The sequence below is a fragment of the Melopsittacus undulatus genome, chromosome 2, assembly GCF_012275295.1.
Source record: "Melopsittacus undulatus isolate bMelUnd1 chromosome 2, bMelUnd1.mat.Z, whole genome shotgun sequence".
Taxonomy (NCBI): domain Eukaryota; kingdom Metazoa; phylum Chordata; class Aves; order Psittaciformes; family Psittaculidae; genus Melopsittacus; species Melopsittacus undulatus.
This window is the reverse complement of record NC_047528.1, coordinates 75,842,925-75,863,911: the sequence shown is the minus strand read 5'-3', so window position 1 is coordinate 75,863,911 and position 20,987 is coordinate 75,842,925. Positions and strand designations below refer to the sequence as shown.

Sequence of the window (20,987 nt, the reverse complement as noted above, 5' to 3'; positions counted from 1 at the left end):
ATTACAGGACAGGCACATATTAACAAAGTTTATCACTCATGGTTCCCTCTACTCTGTGGAAAGAAATAGGCACTTCTGTGGGATATGGGGAAGTACATACATGTGCACGTGCACACACACACATATATCTAAAATAAAAAAGATTAATTCTTAGTGATGACAAGAGTCTGCATATAAAGACTAGTACAGTGAATAATGAAGACAATGATGTATCACAGATCACTTTATATGTGCTAGTTTGGAAGCTGGTCTTTATGATAGCTACATGATAAGCATAAATGTCAATCTTAGTTCATTGAAAAGATGATTAGCAGTTTGATTACACTGTATAAAAAAATACCATGAACTAAATCAGACAGGTTTTTTACCTTTTCACACTTAGTAATTATGTAGAAAGCTGAAGTCAGCCAAGCAAATGAAAATACATACTGATGTTATTAAGCACCAAAGCCAACTTACTCACTGAAAAGGGATTCTCCACACTTCTGTATCTGAGAATCAGAGACTGGAAGATGTGCTACAATCAAAACAAGCTACTGAGTCTAATTGTCAGGAAATTGCCATGGTTATGCAATGCTTCCTTTTTACCGTGAGGTCAGTGAAATTATCTTATCTTGAACTGCTGGCCAAGTTGCAAAGAACAATTGGACTACTTAAAATGAGCTCTGTGTTTCAAAGTATTCTACTCCATTAAACAGAAGTTTTGCAACGCATATTCCAAAATTAATTACGGCACTAAAATAGTGTATTTCAGATTTTTCCTACTATTTTCAAGAGTGATATCCTCACTGACTATCATTATGTAGTCCTAAATAACACTTCATATGGACTTGTGTAAAATAATGCCTTTATATTTCTGGACAAAAACACCACTGCAGGAAGATTATGCTGTAAAACAGAACTGATGGATTGGGGACACAATTTCTCCTGGGACTAAATGAAAACTTTTATATGCTGAGGTTTTATCAATAATTTAAGAGAACAAATTAATATCCAGTATAGTATAAATATTTAAACTGTTAATATTTTCTCATGTACATTCTGACTTCAACTTCTAAGAAAGCTAGAGGTATTTTAAGATTTACCACTAGATAACCCAAAATTAAAAATTAGAAAATTAGACAAACTTTGAAAATAAATCACAGAAAACTTTTAAATTTTACTGAACAATTCATTGTATTCCAGAGATACACTAAATACTTGGTATACATTTTGCTCAGTTAGAAGCATAAAACTGGTCTTAAAAGAAAACATGCAAGGTTGAAACTGCAAAGAATAATCTTCAGTTTTAATGCATTCTTTCATCAAACTGAAGAGCAGAAAAAAAAAAAGAAAAAAATTCAACACATGAAAGCCAGACAAGAAACAAAATTTGTATGACTCCTGTCCCACTTTGTAACCATTTAACTAGGCTTGCCTCAGCCTTCAGAGTTAGATACCTTTTTCTGATTAAGGTTTTGTGTTTCACTCAGCTCCCCACTCTCCTTTGTGTCCGCATCTATCTCTTCTTTACTTTCATGCTCATCTTCACTAGTAATAGGCCCATTTTCACATAAAGGAGTTTGAAAATCATCATCAACCAATGGAGGGTAACTGTACTTGAAAGAATCCTAAAAAATAAGGAGATTTTAAAAGGACCAGTTATTGAGGAGGATAAGAAGTACCTTCTCTAGCATTTTTTAAATGAAAATACTATAAATTATTTTTTTTCCTCAATGACTCATATGTTTCATTTATCCATTCTAAGCTGGACTCCTTTGTAGAAAGGTGACACTACCAATAGTTTTAATCATCATTAATAGACAAATAAATAGTCACAAATTGAAGCCACTAAGTTTTAACTACTGTTATTTATAGTCACAGCAAACTGCAGAATCTGGTCTTATCAAGGATCAGCACTCACTGTCATTAGACGCAAGTTTCTCTTTAGTTGTAGGAAACATGATTTAAATATGACAGCTGTTTCTAAAGAAGGCTCCAAAAGTGATAAAAAACTGCATTGTAATTTTTTAATAACCACAAAAAAAATAGAAAACAACCCCAAACCACAGAACAATCCCAAACAATCCTTCCATTTTAACCTAGTGTTTGGACCCTTAACACATCTTGTAAGCCACACCTCAGCCTTCGGAATACTGCATCAATTTAAAGAACATATTCAAGACACCCGAGTAATGCAGAAGGAGCATACTTTGAGTTCTCGGTGCTCCTACAGCAAAGGGTATCTTTTCCACTGGAAGACCAGCAAACAAGCAGGTTTTTGACAACTAGAATTTTTCCTAACAGTTTAATTACATCTAATATTAGAAACTGTTTAAGCAGGGATCTCCATTCCTACTGCATTTTCAAATAGTTTTTAACCCCTAGTAAACTGAATTTTTCTGTCAGCTCTTCCAATGAAAGAGGAATGTAACGTAGCTTTGACTTGTGTGAGGCAGACTTTAGCTATGTCCACAGTTCCCAAGTTATGCTAACCAGCAAGGAATTAAAAAAATACTTGTTTCAAGAGAGGTCTCCACAAGCATGTTTTTCTCAACACAAAGACTAACATGTTGTTAGGAAAAATGGAAAAACCTTAGATGGGAAGTTATTAACATTCTTAGAAGACGGGTAACATGGAGCCAACGTGGTCAACAATCACTAACTGGCAATGAGACCAAAGCAGGATAAAGAATAACTCTAAGACTGTACTCAGCCAGACACTTTAGGACAATATTTAGCAATGCCACAAGTTCTTTCTTTAAAGATGTAATTATCTATGAGGCAAGCTGGTCTAAAAAGCAGACAGGAAATACTGAGCTGTAAGAAGGAGGAAAAGAAACATTTCCTCTGTTGAAATCGTAGTACAATACTGTGGGAGCTAGTCACAGAATCACTACTATACCCCATTCAAATCCTTACTGAAGCCACATCAGACATCATCAGCCCTTCCTTCAATTCCGACGCCTGAAGTTCAGCAATTTCAGCTTTCTTTAACATGAGAAAGTTTTTATGTGAGGCTGGGGAGTTTGGGCAGCAATTCTCCATGGAGAAAGAGGGTATCTTTTCTTCAACAGTCTCATGCAAAAGCACTTTTTAAAGGCTGCTATTTTCAGTAGTAACTTAGGTAGTTAAGATAACTTAGTCGTTTATGTTCCCAAAACAAGTTTCATATTCTGGCTACCCTGAGTTTATATATAAATGAACATGGCCTCTCCTATTATTGCTATTCTATTCTGATGCTCCCTATTATTCTATTAAATTATGAAGATTATGTGAAGTGATTTACCAGCTTTGTGAAAAGTTAAACCTTATGTACAAGATGCTTGTGCTGTTCTGCTATTTAGATTGTACTGGAATAGGACTGAGGTTCTGTTAGTGTGATACTGGATTGTGGCATAGTCTTTGAAGCTCTATTATAACCTTTTAAAAAGAATCTTCTACAGCTGTGTCTTAAAATGCAGCCCTAGAGACAGCAAAGACAAAATAATAGCAATATAATTATCTTTAATGAATAGCAGCTTTGGAGCAGGATCAAAACTGAGGGCCACAAAGCCTATTTTATGTTCACAGAAAATATTTTATTAAGCAACAATCTCAAATTCATCAGGTGGGAGTGAAAAAAAATAGGAGGAAGAATGACAGTTAAAATGGATTTTTTTTTAAAGGTCTAAGCTAAAAAGCTACATGGTTTCCAGTGACTTAGAAGTGGGTGATTCAGAAAAGTTATTTCTGTACTTAAGACTGCCAGATACAAAACTGTCATTAATCTACTTCATATTAATATGATTTACAAATTATCATTGGCAGAACAACTTCAAGAAACTTCACATCCATGAAGTGCCAGCTCTCAACCCCACATATGCAATTTATATAGGTGTCTCAGTCTATCACAAAAGGACCATGAAATGTTAATATACTTACAGTTCCACCCATGTGAGGTGGCAGATACTCTCCACTAATGTATTCCTGTACATCACTCTTGTTTGTGAACTTTAACATGCTTATGGCATCTGGGCCAAGCCAACCCTTCACAATTTTAAAAGCAGCTTTAAGACAAACAAACAAACAAAAAGGAACACATAAGTTGTCAGGAAGGTGTTTTGCTGTTTTGTTTTTTTTTTTCCAGTGCATTGATAGACCTTACTGAACACAAGTGAGCTACATCCCATAAGATATGGCAACACATGCTGTGAAACTATCTATTACAATAGGGATACGTAGTGCAAGGAAAAGAGTACTATTTACAGAGAAAATATTTTACTGACATGTACTTTTCCATAGATGAATGCAGTTAGATCACAGGCCCCCATAGAAAGAATATATGAGTTAGTAGTTGTCTTGAAATTTAGCACAGAAAGTACTGAGGGAGCAAAACCAATTGTATTTCCAAATCCAAGGGACAAGAGGTTGAGAATGATATGTATACACTCTTCTTTGCAGAGATGTTTTGGTGCTTTAAAGGACAATTGTTTATGTCTACAGAGGATTTTCAAACACCACAGTTATTTCAGTGATGGTAAAACATGAATATACAGAAATATACAAAACCAGCATTTAAATATGTATTCATATAGCAAAAATAGAGGAATAACATGTTTGTCATATACATTATAATTAAATATAGTTATTGAAGTATACACATCAAAACATATATACTAGTATCTGTACCCCACCTCAGGCATCTATCTTGGGTGTTCTACTTTTTGGCTGGTTACAAGTGTTCATCATTTGTTGATGACAGTATTTCTAGACTATGAACAGACCCAGTTTTGAAAGGAAACAGTTTGAAACATTCAAGGAATAGACTAAACATCACGATTTCCCAAGTCTTAAAGATAACAGGTTGAATACAAACTCCATTTGAAGTACGATGCAAAACACAATGCTAGAAGGAACAACAAAGTATACAATCCACTAACTGAAAAAATTAAAGGCAAGTGTTTAACAATTCTCATAATTTGGTGGTACCTACAGAGCTGAAAAGTGCTTCCTATCCATGCAGTAGCATAAAAAAATTAAAAAAAAAAAAAATCATCAGCAGCTAAAAATAAACCCCCCAAAACCACAAAACCAGACAACTCACCATTCATTATCCATGGCATTTCAAAGATAACTATCTTTGCTGAAAAGACAAAAAGAGGAAATAGTCTTGAATGCCAAGTATTATATATTTCTCTGTTTAAGAGAAAGCACAGCAATAATGGCCACATAAAAACTGAATACTCATTTTTAGAAACTTCCATGTTCACCTCCCAGTAGAAGCAATTTTGTGTAACTGTATAAATCTATTATTATATAAAAACACCTTCCAAGGAAACAGCTAACACTTAATAAAACTCTAAATTATACACAGTTTATACACTTCTCTGGGATACAACTTTTCTGATATACTGTTACTTCTAATTAATCTTCTCAAAAAAGGGAGAGAGCAGTAGGATTCAGCCTGCCCTTGAAAAGCAACTACTGAATGGAAAAGGAAGTTTGACTCATACATTCAGCACTCCTTCTTCCTAAACAAATAGCAAGTGTCTTTGTAAACCTACATTTTTTCTAAGTTTTCTTTGTTTTAGCAGAAGTCTGAAAAGTCTTTTTACTCTTAAGTGTCCCAAAATTTCTCCTGAATGTCAAAAAAAACGATGTTGCACCTGTCTTTAAATTTGATATTTGATAAAAGTTTTGAACTTTGATCAGCAAGGTGAAATCTAATATTCAGACTTCAAGCAGCTGCTATACAGATTTTCAAAATTTACAGACACATTTTCACCTAAAATTTGCGACATTTAAGAAGAGCTAGAAAAGCTTTCTGGTGTTTGCCTATCCACTAAAAAAAATATAATAAAAAATAGCAGGCAAGTATGCAAGTTTTCCAAGCACACACGCAAACTTGCCTAATTCCCGTCAAGAGTAAACAATTGCTCCCTAAAACTTTCTATAGCTATTCACTCTTTGTCCTCTGAAGACTCAAAGGATACAAACTGTCATGTAAGTTTGCAAAGCTTCTAAGCAAGTAATAAGTAGCAAATGAAAAAACAGGCCAAATAAGTTCTATTAGATTTTTAATCTGTAAAAACATGTCTTAGATAATTATTTCATGAAAAGCCAGTTGATTTTTTATGAATATAAGTTTATTTACAATACAAAGTTGTGCTGACTCATGAGCACAAAAATACTATGAATCTGTAACATCCATGTATTTTATGTAGTTACCACAAAGTACATGCAAAAAGATGACGCCCCCCCCCCAAGACTTAGTTTTCCCCCATCATCTGTAATATTATGAAATGCTATTATTACACAAGTCTCCAGTGCTTAAGAGTTAATACACGTTACTTACTGAGAAAATTTGGGTAATAATCTGTAAAACAGTTGACAATAAACCGAACAAAATCCAAGTCCTAAAATAAATGCAGAGAATGAGTGCAGTGTAAATCAGAACATGAAAAATGCAGGCTTAGTTAAGCTAAGGCATTTACTGAATAACATAAAATACTTCTAATCTATATTCAAATTATACACATACTACAAACATCATCCTAACTTAATGCAATGCTTTTCATTTCATTAAAATGCTGCAGGATTGTGGTCAAACTTAGCTTTATGATCTAAGAAAGAAATTAACAGACCTATTGTCAGTGGAATAAGTTAGGTATCTAAAGTACTGCAATAGTATCAGTGGGATCCAAGCTGTACAGGAAAGATAAAGGAAAAATAAACCATTAGCACTAGAGAAGCCTAACAGATTATCTCCAAACTTTACAAAGGAGAACATTAAACATTTCGCTTCAATAGCTTATCTTACATATTGTTCAATATACTACTGCATTAGTTGGTGGTATGCAGAAAAATTGTGTCCAGGGTCAGCTCTCAAAAGAGCTGCTTGGATACCACCCATTTTCAGGGTGCTTCCATCCAATGAGAACAGCACTGAAAGAATACAGGCAAGTCTCCATTACAAAATCCAGGTATAATAGAACTGACTACACAATAAAGGGCAAAAAAAAGAATTTTATGAAACAGATATAAAGAGATGCTTTACCACAGTAAAGTACTTTGGTTAGGTGGGAAGCCTGCCATGAGTACTGATACCTTCCCCAGTGCCTCTAACAGGAGTGACCACTACTATTGTTTTAAGAAATAGTACAAAATATACTGTTGACAGAGGATCCAAAGCCTGTCATAACAGTAAAAAATGCTATGGGGAACAGGCTCCTAAAGTGATATAAACAGGCTATTACAACATTTGCAGAAAGAGAGAAAAAAGAACCCCCACCATAACACCCTGTATAAAAGGATTACCCACAACCTGAAAGCTTTATTAGTATCTTCAGCAACTGAGAACTATCTGAAAGATTATCTTTAGAGACAGAACATAGCCTTAACACAAGTATTTATCTCAACTGGCTGTTGCTTTTACTAAATACAGTATCTTTCATTTAACAGCATAAACACAGTGACAGCTTCCCAAGAATTGATTAGAATCTCCTGTGCATGAAGAAGAACGCTGCTCTTTATTCCACTGCCTATCCAAAAGCAGCACTATCAGATTTTAGGAGGATGGATTCATTACTGTGATCAAGGTCTGGAATTAGAAGTACAGATTTCAGCAGACCATTCAATAACTGCCTCTATTCTAGTTACCTGAACTGGTGCAACAAGTCATGAGCTATTATAATTACCTGGCTGCAGACCAGTGATAAAATCTGACATAGATGTCTACAGAGATCTATGGAACAAACAAATGAAGCATGCTCTGGAAAAGAACTCAGAAATCCAAGTTCTTTTAGGATAAAAATTTTCAACTCTCTACATGGGTACAAACAGCCATTAAAAATGTATTTCTGTTCTGTGAGACATGTTCTAATTACACAGCAACACTGTACAATGGGACACTTATGGACAGCACTTGCTCTCTCAGTGTTATTTCTGGGAGTCCCAAAGACATTAGAAAAATGTTGCTTCAAGATATGCCACATAAACCCCAAATCAAGTTGTTTTTTCACATCAAGGAAACTATTAAAATCCTCTATTCTTGTTATATAAAAACATGGCTCCTGTATCATGTTTAGGACTGTGAATAGTATAGATAAGAGCACCAATCCTGTCTTGCAAAACTGAATTAAACCGTATTTATTGTTAAAATATCTTTTCAAAAGCTTGTGGCCTTGTATTGCATAGCTGGAAGGTCCTAATGCAACATTAATCTTGTCTGAAAGAGGCAGAAAGGAAGATTTTTTTCTTGTATCTAAATGCATTCCCACTACACTACAAAGAAGGAACAACAAACAAGTTTTAGCTATTGCTGTAAAAATGGCAGGATAGCATGACAAGAAATTTTTCAAGATTCTGTGGAAATAAGACTACTTTTTTTTAATCTATAGACAATTTAGGAGATTTTTAGTTATTAGATTAAATCCATAAATATGTCATTATAGGAAAGATCTTCATCTTGCAGTTTAAACCAGCTTAGATTCTTCTTAAAGTGAGTGCTAACAATGTACTTCTCTATTGAACTCAGCTGAAGATTTTCACCCAGCTACATTAAAATTACTCAAATGTCACCTCCTGCACCGTTCCCCCAAGTTACAACATGTTCACATAGGGTGCAAGAACCACTGAAACAAAAGCAAACACTGAATGTCCTCAAACACTACAAAATTCCAGATATCACATAAAACCAGATACCTACATGCTTTGTGAAACCTTTAGCAAAATGAAAAGATACTCAACTACTGGTTTTCCAAAGTAAGAACATTCCATGGGGAAAAGTTTGGGTTTAATATATAACAAATGATTTTGGAAATCGTTCATGTCATGGGAAAAAGCCCTACATACCATGGATGTAAGCAACTGTTATATTTAGATGTCAAGGACTGCACAGGGACTTCTATTTTTCTAGAGACACTGGTTGCATAATTCAGAAAGCAATCAGAAAAGCACAATAAAAATACTTACTATGTGACTGATACCAGTTTCAGACATATCAAATACCACTGTTAAGGGCTTTCCATGATCTCTCTTGGCATAATGTTCTAACCAAAAAGCTACCAGTTTCTTTTTCTCAAGCTGCTGTTTAGGATCTCTTATATGATGCTTCACTCTGAACCAAACTTGTGAGAAGAAAAACATAAAAATTGAAAAAAACAGATCCATATTAAGAGAAAACACTATGCAAATAACTATACAAGATGCACTGAAATTTATTAACTCCTCCAAGTTTGCCGTCCATACTTCTACTGATTTTATGGCCACTGAACAGCCAGAGAAAAAACTGCATTTTCCCCACCTTTTCCTTCCTCACATTTTAATAACAGATTTTTTTTTTAAATTGAAAATACAAGGTATTACAGCACAAACAGTAGAGTAGAAAAATACTTTTCATGTTTATAAAGGCTACTTTTTTTTCTGGATTATAATTTTATTATTTCAAATTAAATCACGTAGTCCTAATATTACATTCTGCGTATATTCAAAGTATTGTTGTGGTTGTGAAATCACACAGCATATTAAATAAATAATGTAAGTTCAGAATTTCAAAACAATTTCAAACACAGGGCTCTTCTGAAAGTAACCGATAGTTCTTGAAAAACTTCTTCACACTTTGAAACGTCTGTTTTACATAGCAGAATGAGAATGGAGAATGCAGACTCAAATGTTAACTAAGGAACTCTTCACTACAACACAATCTGAATTTGCACACTAAGTCAGATATTCTGACCCAAGTAGCATTCACATAAGAAACATTTCAGGTACGGAAAACTGAGACACTAGTTATGTTGCAGTGAAAATAAAATCAGAAATTATTTAGCCAGCTTTCACATTCTTGTCACGAAATGCTTGCATATTTTTCTCAGTCCAAGCACTGATACAAGGCACTAATGGTTTTTCCTACTTCTCTTTCCTCCCTATCTCACCAATTGGAACCACCCAGTATAATCACATGCAGATTTCTAAGTACTATAAAAAAGGTATCACTACCACTTATCCTTGAACACCTTGGAAGACAAAAGAAAACCACGAAGTGTAACAGAGCAGCAATTTTTCATACAGCACTGATAACTTACAATCATAAGAAAAGGGACAGTTTGACAAAACACAGTTATAGAACAAAAGCTGCATTTTTTCTGATTTTTTTAAATAGAAAATTGTATTGGTGTTTAAAACACAGTCATTTCTGTAAAAAACTGGACAGTTAGCTTATTTCTGGAAGTACACACTACCCATGGAAATCAAGGAAAAGCAGAATTTCAGATTTAAATTTTGTGTCTTTTTCAAGGTTCAAGATCACTGCTTGGAAAGCCTCATGAGACATTTGCTTAAAAAGCCTCTTTTGCCTCACAGGATTTAAGCTTAATTAAAACTAAATATGTAACGTATTTTCTATGAATTAATCTGCTGTCATAATATTGAAGATCTACTATATATTATTATATAAAAACTTGGGAGTATTTCAGGCAATATTTACTGGTTCCCTATAAATCTAATTCTTTAATTACTAGAAATTAATCATACAGCTTAAGACTTCAACATTCCTGAGCTGTCTGTGCTGTTACTGAACGTTCCAAGGACATCAGAAAAAAAATTTAAAAAAATCCTGAAAAAAAACAAAGCCACTGCAAGAATGTGGGCTGCTAGAAAAGCAATGGCAATGCACTGCAATGAACTCTTATACTGGTCACATACCACAGTAGGTACAGAAACAATGTAAAGGAAAGTTAAAGGTTGCATTATAATTAGGACAGAGTTTTATGATTTTTGAAAATTGCTAATGAAGTTGCCTCATTCTACTTCTGTGATCCAAAGACAGACTAAAAATTACCATTCTCATTTTTACTGAAAGTTCTCAGTCTTAGTAAAAACCGGTTGGCAATTTGTATCTTCCTCTGTTTTTAAAACATTATTTTTCAGAATAGATGATAAGGTGCTGGAAATAAAAAATAATGATCAGTGACTGAAAATATTATATTTTGTGTAACTTACATAATTTATAGCCTTCTTTATCATATCCATGCAGAAAGAGAGCGCCACTTTCAAATAACCATTTTGGAATGACAGATTCTGTCAAGTCTGCAAAACCAAATGAAATATTATCTTAGTAACCATATTAGTACTCATATTGTAACTTAACAGATGGCACTAAAAATGCAGACGTCTAGCAACAAAACACAAAAATGTCTTCATAACCCACTTTCCAAGGCCTTTACTAAACTAATACAAATACTGAACTCTCTTGAAATCTTTATTATCTTCTTCCTCTCATGCTGTAGAGTAGGATCTATTAATGAAGAAGTAAGAACAAAAAAACCTGACGTACTACAAAAATACTGCAAATGTGTATTTTTGCTCGTATCTGAAGCCCCTCTTGCTCTAATCTTTAATTCAGATTGTGAAGTCCTGTGTATAGAGGTCACCTTCAACACGTAATAGAAAACTCAGATCTATTCTACTTAAGGTGACAGACCAGTGCTACTATGACAACAACAGAACCCTGGTTTCTGTGGGGGGTTTTGTTGTTATTTGCTTTTATTGAGGACTCCATTCAGTGCTGATAAACATAAAAAGCAATAGTTCTAATTCCCGCCCCCCACACACCCACCCTGTGGTACTTCCAGAACTTTAAAAAGGCACATTATGAAACTACATACAGAAATCAGTTGTCGCTCATTAGAAAAGCAAAATACACCATCAAAATCGTTATTTAGCATAGCTTACCATTAACTGCATACTCCTTCCTCCACTGAAAGCTTTCATCAATCATCTTTAATGTATCATCCACAACATCATGACGCCAAATCAGATAATTTTCAATCCATTTATCATCTTGCTGAAGTCTTTCCACATCTCTAGAATCGTATTTATCTGATTTATCTACAAACAAATCAATTATTGTAAGAATATAGCATTTACTATGAAAACATTAAAAGATTTGTCAAGTTTCAATATAAGCAGCTGGTATATACATAGATTCTTTTACAGTCTCAAACTTAAGCAAAGCACAGCACAAGAAATTGATTAAAAATGTCAGTCTACTGTGTTGACATCTAAGAACAATCCAAGATTATTCTCACTAGAAAAATATTTTCTGTGATTCTTCTTAAAAAAAAAAAACAAGAAGGTGTGTGAAGGAAAAATATAATTTTTTTTTAAAACAAACACAGGTTTCTATAATTAACATAAACTTAGTATACAGTCTAAGAATCTGTGTATTGATGAATGTATATTGTATACACTAAGCATCATTAGTTCAAGCTTGGCTTCCCAAACCTATAGGCATCAGAAAGCCAGACAGTAGATGTTAAAAAGACTATTTTTGATCACACACTATACAACACTGCATTAAACAAAATTGTTTTCTTGAACAGGACTATACATTCTACAGTTGCTAGAAATTGTTACCTTATGAACACAAATTACATGCAATGCTAGAGCAGTACAAAACCCCCAAGGTTCAAATTCTTCCTGTATCAGGTTAGCAGCAGGGTAATAGGTTAACATACTTTAGGAAGTACTTTGGATGAAATAGTGCTGCTGCTCCTTACTTTATTTTCTTCTTCTTAACTATTTGTCAAACATAAAAGTTTGTAAAATCAAATGCCTAACTGGTCATATTTTTTATTGTGTATATCCTTAAACAAAGGCTCATTTTTCAGATCAATGTTTCTCTCTGTCAGAGAAATCTGCATAATTGGAATGTAAATCAAGTAAGAGTCCATGATAGAAACAGACTTCTGAAAGCAATAGACACTAGTACAAATCTCTTTGCTAGCTACTAAAACCCACATAAGCTCTTAAACTATTCACTTAAAATTATTTGCTATTAGCTATTGAAAAAGTTAAGACTGGTTGTTAATAAAAGAGATGTTAATTTTAACATACTGGAAAGACTGTTCCTCTGTCAGTAGCAATAAATTCAAAATAGCTACTTTCACGACCATCATAATCTAGCTATTTAGAACCGCGACCGAACACTTGTAGGGATGTGTATTTCAGACTTTGTAACTCCAAGAAAGATGTTGAAAAAGGACACCATTAAGTTTTACTGCTATTTTTAGTTTTACTGGCCTACATGCAAAGGTATGACCTATTTTACTTGTCTTTCTATTGATACTGCTTCCTGGCACAAATTAGCTAATATAACCGTAAGAATACACCCAGTTTAAATGCATCCATCCACTAGGAGTTATTATAGTTGCACTCCCCCAGTGCATCTCTTCCCATCCAATTGCTTCTCACATATACATTATCTACTTGATTCCTTCTTCATCAGATCTCCAATTTCTCCTTCCCTGGATCCCATCCTACGACCTTACCCTGTACCTTAGCCAAGCATACAGTCAAATCCCACTTTCCCGAATTTTAGAGTCCTACTTTCTCCTCTCTGCCCCAAACCTCCAATCCACTAAAACCTCTCACTATTTCAGTTTCTTCTCTTATAATCTACATATGAGAAATGTCTGCTTCACCAGACAGATCATTCCCTGTATTCTGACAAAGCCCATTAAAGTGAACACTCAGCATAAGACTGAAATGCTGTTTAACTTTTCTGTGGCTCTAAGTCAACCACAGATAGAACAAGTTGCAAAGATTTTGGGGATTAAATTTTGTAAAGTCTCAACTACTCATTTGAAATTTGATTATCCCCCTTTGAAATTTTATTTACTATACCCCCCAGTGATTTACTATTTGGACACTTCTGCCTGAGAAATGCTAATGATACCTAGTTTCAAGTTGGAATCATAAAAATAATAAAATTGGAGAGGATTTCTGCAGGTCATATCAGTCCCAACTCCTGCCCACAGCAAGGCTAACTGCCAAATTCGAACAGGTTGCTAAGTACCTTTTTCAGTCAAGTTCTGAAAACACCAAAGGGCAGAGAGATTCTACAGCCTCCCCTCATGTAACATGCATTCCAACCTAAATCCTCTTCAAAGATTTTGTCATATACAAGTAACTAACTGGCACATTCACAGTCAATTAAATGAAGAGAATCACTTGCTTCCCTCAGCCATGGTATACTAGCTGTTCTATACTATATATTATTCAACATGGTATATTGACTATTAAAGCCACATATTGCTACCCACAGCCACAGTAAACTAAGGCTTTGCAAGAACAAAGATTTATTTTAACATCAGTATTGTATAACTCCAGTGCCTGAGCTACCTTACTCCAACATGGTTTAACAGTACCTAACACACACTAGCTTCCAGCTAAAAGTGACTGCTGTTAATTGATCAGCCAAGGACTTTTCTGAGATTAGTTTCATGTATACCCAATTTGTATAAAGGCTTTGGGTTCTGTGTAATTAAAAAGCCACGCACCAACAGGTAAAAACTAAGAGGATAATATTTCTGGACATTTTCTTTGCTCCCAGTATCAGTTTGAGCAGAATTGTCAAAATGACAGAATAGTACACTTCGTATCAAACAATAACTTAAAAACATTCACACATCATTACATGGAACGTGCCTCAGAACACAGGTACCTGGGCCCCTAAAAAATGTTCCCAAACTCTGAAGTTAAGATATTAAAAAATAACAGAAATATAACTTTGTGAATATTTGAAGAAAATGAAAGTGAAAGCTGAACAGAGAAAGCCTTTTATCCAAACTTTCAGCATCAATGAAAAGTAAGCTGTATCCACACATAGGAACAGCTGCAAAAATATTAAATATTTTTCCTTTATTCAGCAACTAAATTCTCAACAAGATGATACATATAATCTAAATTTACATACCACAACACACACTAAGCCAGGAACAACTAGTAAAAATCTGCCTCCTAAAAGAAAGGTGTTTTATCTCACACATATAAAGCAGAGTGACATGAAATTGCTGGAGTCCTACCAATAATCCAGTCATTGAAAATACGCTAATTCAGAGAAGGAATTCCTCTTCAAAACTGTGCATTTCCCATCATTCTGTAGGAATCTGGAATTTTTTTTTTTCAAACAATAAGAATTTGAGTGAGCAAGAAGATTGACCAGATCTCAGACATAATTTTAGAGGTTTCAAAGTTCATAGCTTTATTTAACCTTAATTTAAAAACAGCTACTTAAAGTTACTTTCATTTCCTCATTAAACATTTGAGGTCAAGGGTGAAGACTGGGAGAAGACAAAAAAAGTTCTGTTTGAATGCAGCTTCTTCCTACTAGGCAAGAAAGAAGGCAAGCAACTAAGTGAGAAATTCAGATCTTTCTAGGACCACATTCTCCCCTTTCAGTAGTAGTCTTCAAGCTGAGAAACTTACAGTGAAACTCTACGACTTAATTACTATCTTCCAACATAAAGTACCTGTATAACACAAGACAACAGCTCTGAAAAGAACTACAGAATCATTCAGAGCTAAATGAAAACAAATTTCACTGCCACAGCTTCACTGGAAGAATTAATTAAATTCTTTGACACACAAGTTGTAACATTCCTTCTCTTCACATTTTTTTAAGTGCCATCTACATTACGAGGAGACCAATACTGCACTGCTGTGCTTTCTTCTGGCACTCATGCTTTAGAAAAGCTAATAGAAATTTGAGAATATTCAACAAGAATAGAAGAAAGACTACAAGACTGAAAAGCAAACAGCACAGCTAAGTCCCACACTAAATTAATCCAGAGAAGTTCAGAATTCACAACCTGCAGGAATGACTCCTCCCTTCAGAAAGAACTCTAAGAACAAGTCATACACAAAGCTGAGAAGGGATAGCAACTAGAGAAAAAAAAAACCCAAAACACTTAATTGTACAAAAAATAGAGAAAAAGCAAATTAACAAAGGATGTCAAGTGTTTCCATTACACAAAGCCTCTCAATTTAACTACCACCTTAAGCTATTTCAACCAGTCTTGGGTCTGAAACAGTCATAATTATTCCTCTGACCTTGGCTAGAGAAGAGAAAACCATTTTAATTGGCTGTACATGCTTAATATGTTAAGCTAAGTACTATAGCCATTCAGGTATGTGCCTCCAAGTATTAGATGAGGAAATCAAGAAAACAATGTAGAGGTCAGTAGCCATACAAAGACACGGATGAAGAAAACATAAGTATTTCCCTCAATAAGGAGTTATTTCAACATAATCAAGCAGCAATAAAGAAATATCTGCCTCCACAAAATGTGGTAAATCTAAACTTCTAGCAAGACTGAACACTCTCAGTGACACTAAAGGCTAATTTCATTAGAGAGCTCAAGCATAATATCATATAGCTTTCTACGAAAGTATGGGGTTTATTCTATCCATGTTTCCTATTTTATCCTTCAAGTATTTCTTATCCTGAAAGCCAGGAACTGGGGAAAACAGATTTTTTCAGAGTATAAATAGACATAATGAGGTATCAAAAACATATCACTGTATCATATATGAAAGTCATATCACTATGCTTTTTCAGGATACCCCATGTCTAAAACTTTATTTGCAACAGGCCAATATGATTAACAAAGCAAATTTTGCTACCAGCTTAAAGGAAGTCATGATGAAATTTAATCTTTTAAATTGGATTTTGAAACCTCTCTTGCAAAATCTTTTTCTTTTCAATTAAGCTTTGCCTACAAGAGAAAGGAAAGGGATACAAATGACAAGGGACAGGGAAAATAGGCATTACAAAATGGTTAATATGCAAATGGATGTATGGAAAAGACTTCCTGAATGGAAAAATCTACCAAGATTTGATTATAAATAATTTCCACCATAACACTAAAATGGAAAGCCATAAGCCAGAAATAAAAGCTAATTTTAGAAATCCTCTAAGGAATGAAAATGCAGTAAAAGACAAGACTGTTTGCTAGAAAACACAGTTAGTAGCAGTCTGTACTAGAAAATAATTCTTTTGTTTTCATTGTTCCTGTCACCACCCAAATCATTTACATCACCAACTCTCACAAAGAATCCAAACAGACAAAATGGAAATTAGGCCCCCAAACTGCAAAGATAAAATGCTGTCCACCTACCACATCAGATAACATTTGCTGGTCTACTGGACTAACAGGAACTTTCCAGTATTGGAAATATGTCTTTTAAATAAATGCAACATGTTTCATTACTAGGGATATACATTTCTCACCTGAACTGGAGCTGTCTTTCAAATACAGACAGAAAATTAACCGAAGAGGAAAAAACCACCACTGCAAGGTCTCAGTTAACATTAAACACTACTTTGTAGCTAAGATCTCACAGTGGCCAAGCGTTCCTTCTAAAACTCCTCAATGGCCACACTTGCTGAACAACTTACACAAGAAAGTTCTCATGAAAACTTTGAGGAAATGAACCAGTAACGTTCTCTGACTCCGTGTTTTTTAAACTGTATCTATTAAAACAATTCTTTGATTTAGTCACATAAATGAAACAAATGTATAATTCAGAAAACATTTTTGGTGCTTTCAACTCCTTAAACTTTTCTGATCCTACATTGAAAACAGTCAAAACTAGTGTATTATTTGTTGTAACTTTTATGCTAAATATTCCAACATGTAGTAGATGTGGCATTAGATATGTTTTAATACTAGACTTTCCTTAACTGGCTATATATATATATATTTCTGTATATTCTACTTCAATCTGAAACATTGTATTCTGCCAATAAATAACTTGAACCAAAAATCAAGATTTCAAAGCTCTCTAACTTTTCATTTCACAACAAAACAAACATTATTGAAAGACCATCATAGCATTTGTGATCATTAGCAATCATTTTTCATGGGAGGGAAACTAGTAACTATATATGTATGGAAGAATCACTTCCTAAGACAAATGCAAAGTTTCTAGAATAATCAGGAACACTGTTTTCCTCCAAAGGAAAATAAAACAGTGACAGCTGCAGTCCCCAGAAACAAAAATTCCTGAAATTTTTACTCAAACTTTAATACTCGCAGCTCACCCATAAATGAAATTCGGTTCATTCTGCAGAGGCCCAGTCCTATGACCACACTAAACTTTCACAGAAAGTAACAGTTTTTCAGAGTGCCTGAACAGTGGCCCTAGTTTTTAAAGCAAACTAAAATTGCTAGAGATTAAGCATTTGTACCTTTACAACACAGGAAGTCACATGTCTGGGAGTGTCTATCTCCACATCATTTTTCAAGTAAGAGGAAGCATAAAAGAACAGAATCATAGAATAGTTAGGACTGGAAAGGCCCTCAAGACCATACAGTTCCAACCCCCCTGCCATGGGAAGGGACATCTCACACTAAACCATGCCACCTAAGGCTTTGCCCAACCTGGTCTTGAACACTGCCAGGGATGGAGCATTCACTACCTCCCTGGGCAACCCATTCCAGTGCCTCACCACCCTTACAGGAAAGGATTTCTTCCTTAGATCCAATCTAAACTTCCCCTACTAAAGTTTGAACCCGTTACCCCTTGTCCTATCACTACAGTCCCTAATGAATAGTCCCTCCCCAGCATCCCCATAGTTCCCCTTCAGATACTGGGAGGCTGCTATGAGGTCTCCACACACGCAGCCTTCTCTTCTCCAGGCTGAACAGCCCCAGCTTTCTCAGCCTGTCTTCATACGGGAGGTGCTCCAGTCCCCTGATTCCTCGTGGCCCTCCTCTGGACTTGTTCTAACAGTGCCATGTCCTTTTTATGTTGAGGACACCAGAACTGCACACAATACTCCAAGTGAGGTCTCATGAGAGCAGAGGGGCAGGATCACCTCCTTTGACCTGCTGGTCACGCTCCTCTTGATGCAGCCCAGGATACGGTTGGCTTTCTGGGCTGTGAGTGCACACTGCTGGCTCATGGCGTGGGCCAGGCCTGCTGCAGTCATTCCAGCTCTACTAAACTGGACTGCAGTTAAACAAAACATGAATAAAGCTGAAAAGTGAATAAATAGCAATGAAAGTCAATAAATGTGACTAGAACCCAAAAAAGTGAATTAAATGTTAATGAAAAAGAGTAAAATGGAATAAACCTGAACAAATCTCCAAGAAAAGTGACAAAAAGTAAAGGCTGAAGGACCACATTAAACTAAAATCATGTGTTTTTCATACTTGCATTGAGCACGACCTTGTTAATTTGCTTGAGGCATTCCTTCATTTGAGGGAGGGACTTCAGAATGTAAACTCAGAAAAGTCCTAATCCTGTTTTCTTGAAAGGGTTAAGAGTCCTAAATCATGACCCAAAAATGGGCTTACTGAGGAAATACATTCAAAATACTGCAAATAAGATTACAGCTTGCCTTGCAACGGTATTCAATTATTTTAATGGCTGTAACAAGCAGCCCAACAGAGGCTTCAGTGCAAATACAGAAACTTGTGGAACTCCAAGACTGTAAGGGATAGTTCAGTTTAAAAGGCAATAAATACTCCCTTTTAACAGCAACTGTCCCAGATAAGTTCCAGGGTTTTTGAAGCTGCTGTTTACAAGTACAGCACTTGGATAATACAATACAAAACAAGATGAATCACCTACCGTAGGAAAATATACACAGTAACTGAAAACACTAACAGCCAAAAGAATCCATCAGTTAAGATGATCCTCCACTCTGCTGAGCCTCAGCTTTAAGAATGCAAAGACATCTTTATGCACACAGAAATATCAAATGGTGAAATAAACTCTCTCTCCTTCAAGACTCTCTCTCCTTCTAATAATTTTGTCATCTTGGTAGACATATAAGTCATCTCTAACCAAGACCAAAGAGATTTTCTTTACGGAAGTTAGCAGAGCAACCGTATGAAATAAAGTTGCACCAACCTCAAGATCCTCAAAGTTTGCAAGAAAAATACTATAGACAATTACAAATAAGTCATAAAAGCATGCAACCCTTACATAAAAGGAATAGCTAGGTAACCTCAGTAATTCTGATCAGGAACATCAAAGCAAAGTATGTGCTTGCAGGACTGGGGCTTATATTAAAGGAGATGCATGCAACTTCTAAACTACTAGGCTCTTACTGTATTTGCATTAAGAATTGGTCAAAAGGATATTGTTAATAGATAGCCTTTGGACAGTCATAAAAAAGTGTACTGTTCTATCATAAACAATGCAAATAAGCCTTGAAATGAAGGAACACCCCCCCCCCCCCCCGGTTTAGCCAGGTATTCCTTTTCCCCAAGGCATACCCAGCAACCTCCCTACCTTCATTTACAAGTTTAAAAGCATTTGCACTTGCGAGTTGGATATGCAGCGTATTTTAATTAAGACCATCACGAATGTGAAGTGAAACTTACTCCTTCCTTGACGAACTGGACGAAGTCAGAATTCTTTCCTTCACTTCCCCCCTGCTCCAGCACCTCATGTTTTATGCTCGAAAAGCCCAAGCACTGCAGCGTCCCATACCCCACAGCCAAGCAAACATGAATCAAGAGGAACCGGACCTTTGCCCTGGCATGTGTTGTTGCCCAAGACGGCGATCCAGCACAGAGCACCAAGAGCCCAAAAAGAAAACCTCCGCTTTATGTACCATCCCACCAGGCAGCTTCGGCCACCTGAAGAAAAGGCTGAAACATCCACTCACTGGGGAAATGCGGGATACAGGAAGCATACAGGGGAAAAGCAGCGACACCGGTCGAGTCCCTGAGGCCACAGCCACAAAGCTCCCATCCCACCCCGATCTCCACCACCACGGCCGAAGTGCTTACCTGGCAGGTACTCCGACTCGAAACGCCGCCGAGCCTCGCTCACCAGAGCGGCCTTATCCTGTCGCTGCTGAAGAGAAACAGGAGACAGGAGGGGTGTAAAATAGAGAGAAAGGTCAAGGCACGACACAGTCCCGGCCCCTGCAGTGTACGGCCCTCACCATCTGACCCCCACCTCTTCACCCCCCAACGTGCTATCGGCAGGCGGGATCGGCTGGGGAGGGGAGGCCCGGCGGACTGGCAACCGTCAAGGCGTATCGGAACACAGGTACCCACCTCCGCCATGGCCCCACAAAGCCTCCAGTTCGCGGCAGGGAGGCCTACGACTGCCGGGGAAAGGCACAAACGTGAATAGAGGCGCTGCGTGACCCCAGTAGGGGCAGGGCAAAGGGAGGTGCCGGCGCTGCCAACCACCCAAGAGCCTCCCTCTGCCAGCCACAC

General features: G+C 36.1%; 1 protein-coding gene across 2 annotated transcripts in view; it reads right to left on the bottom strand.

Moving 5' to 3' along the window:
* The window catches only part of MOSPD2 (motile sperm domain containing 2), a 31,263-nt gene extending 10,281 nt beyond the window's left edge, over window positions 1-20,982 (bottom strand). Inside the window, exons 1-9 of one of the 2 annotated variants that reach the window (XM_034074000.1) lie at window positions 20,823-20,982; window positions 20,550-20,616; window positions 11,692-11,847; window positions 10,960-11,046; window positions 8,935-9,089; window positions 6,317-6,377; window positions 5,066-5,104; window positions 3,904-4,028; window positions 1,440-1,610 (exon numbers count right to left, since the gene is read on the bottom strand). In XM_034074000.1, coding sequence (XP_033929891.1) covers window positions 1,440-1,610; window positions 3,904-4,028; window positions 5,066-5,104; window positions 6,317-6,377; window positions 8,935-9,089; window positions 10,960-11,046; window positions 11,692-11,847; window positions 20,550-20,616; window positions 20,823-20,831 — 870 coding nt within the window. In that variant the 5' untranslated portion in view covers window positions 20,832-20,982. The remainder of the gene's footprint in view (window positions 1-1,439; window positions 1,611-3,903; window positions 4,029-5,065; window positions 5,105-6,316; window positions 6,378-8,934; window positions 9,090-10,959; window positions 11,047-11,691; window positions 11,848-20,549; window positions 20,617-20,822) is intronic. The other variant, XM_034074003.1, reaches the window with a different exon arrangement.
* Window positions 20,983-20,987: the final 5 nt, after the last annotated feature.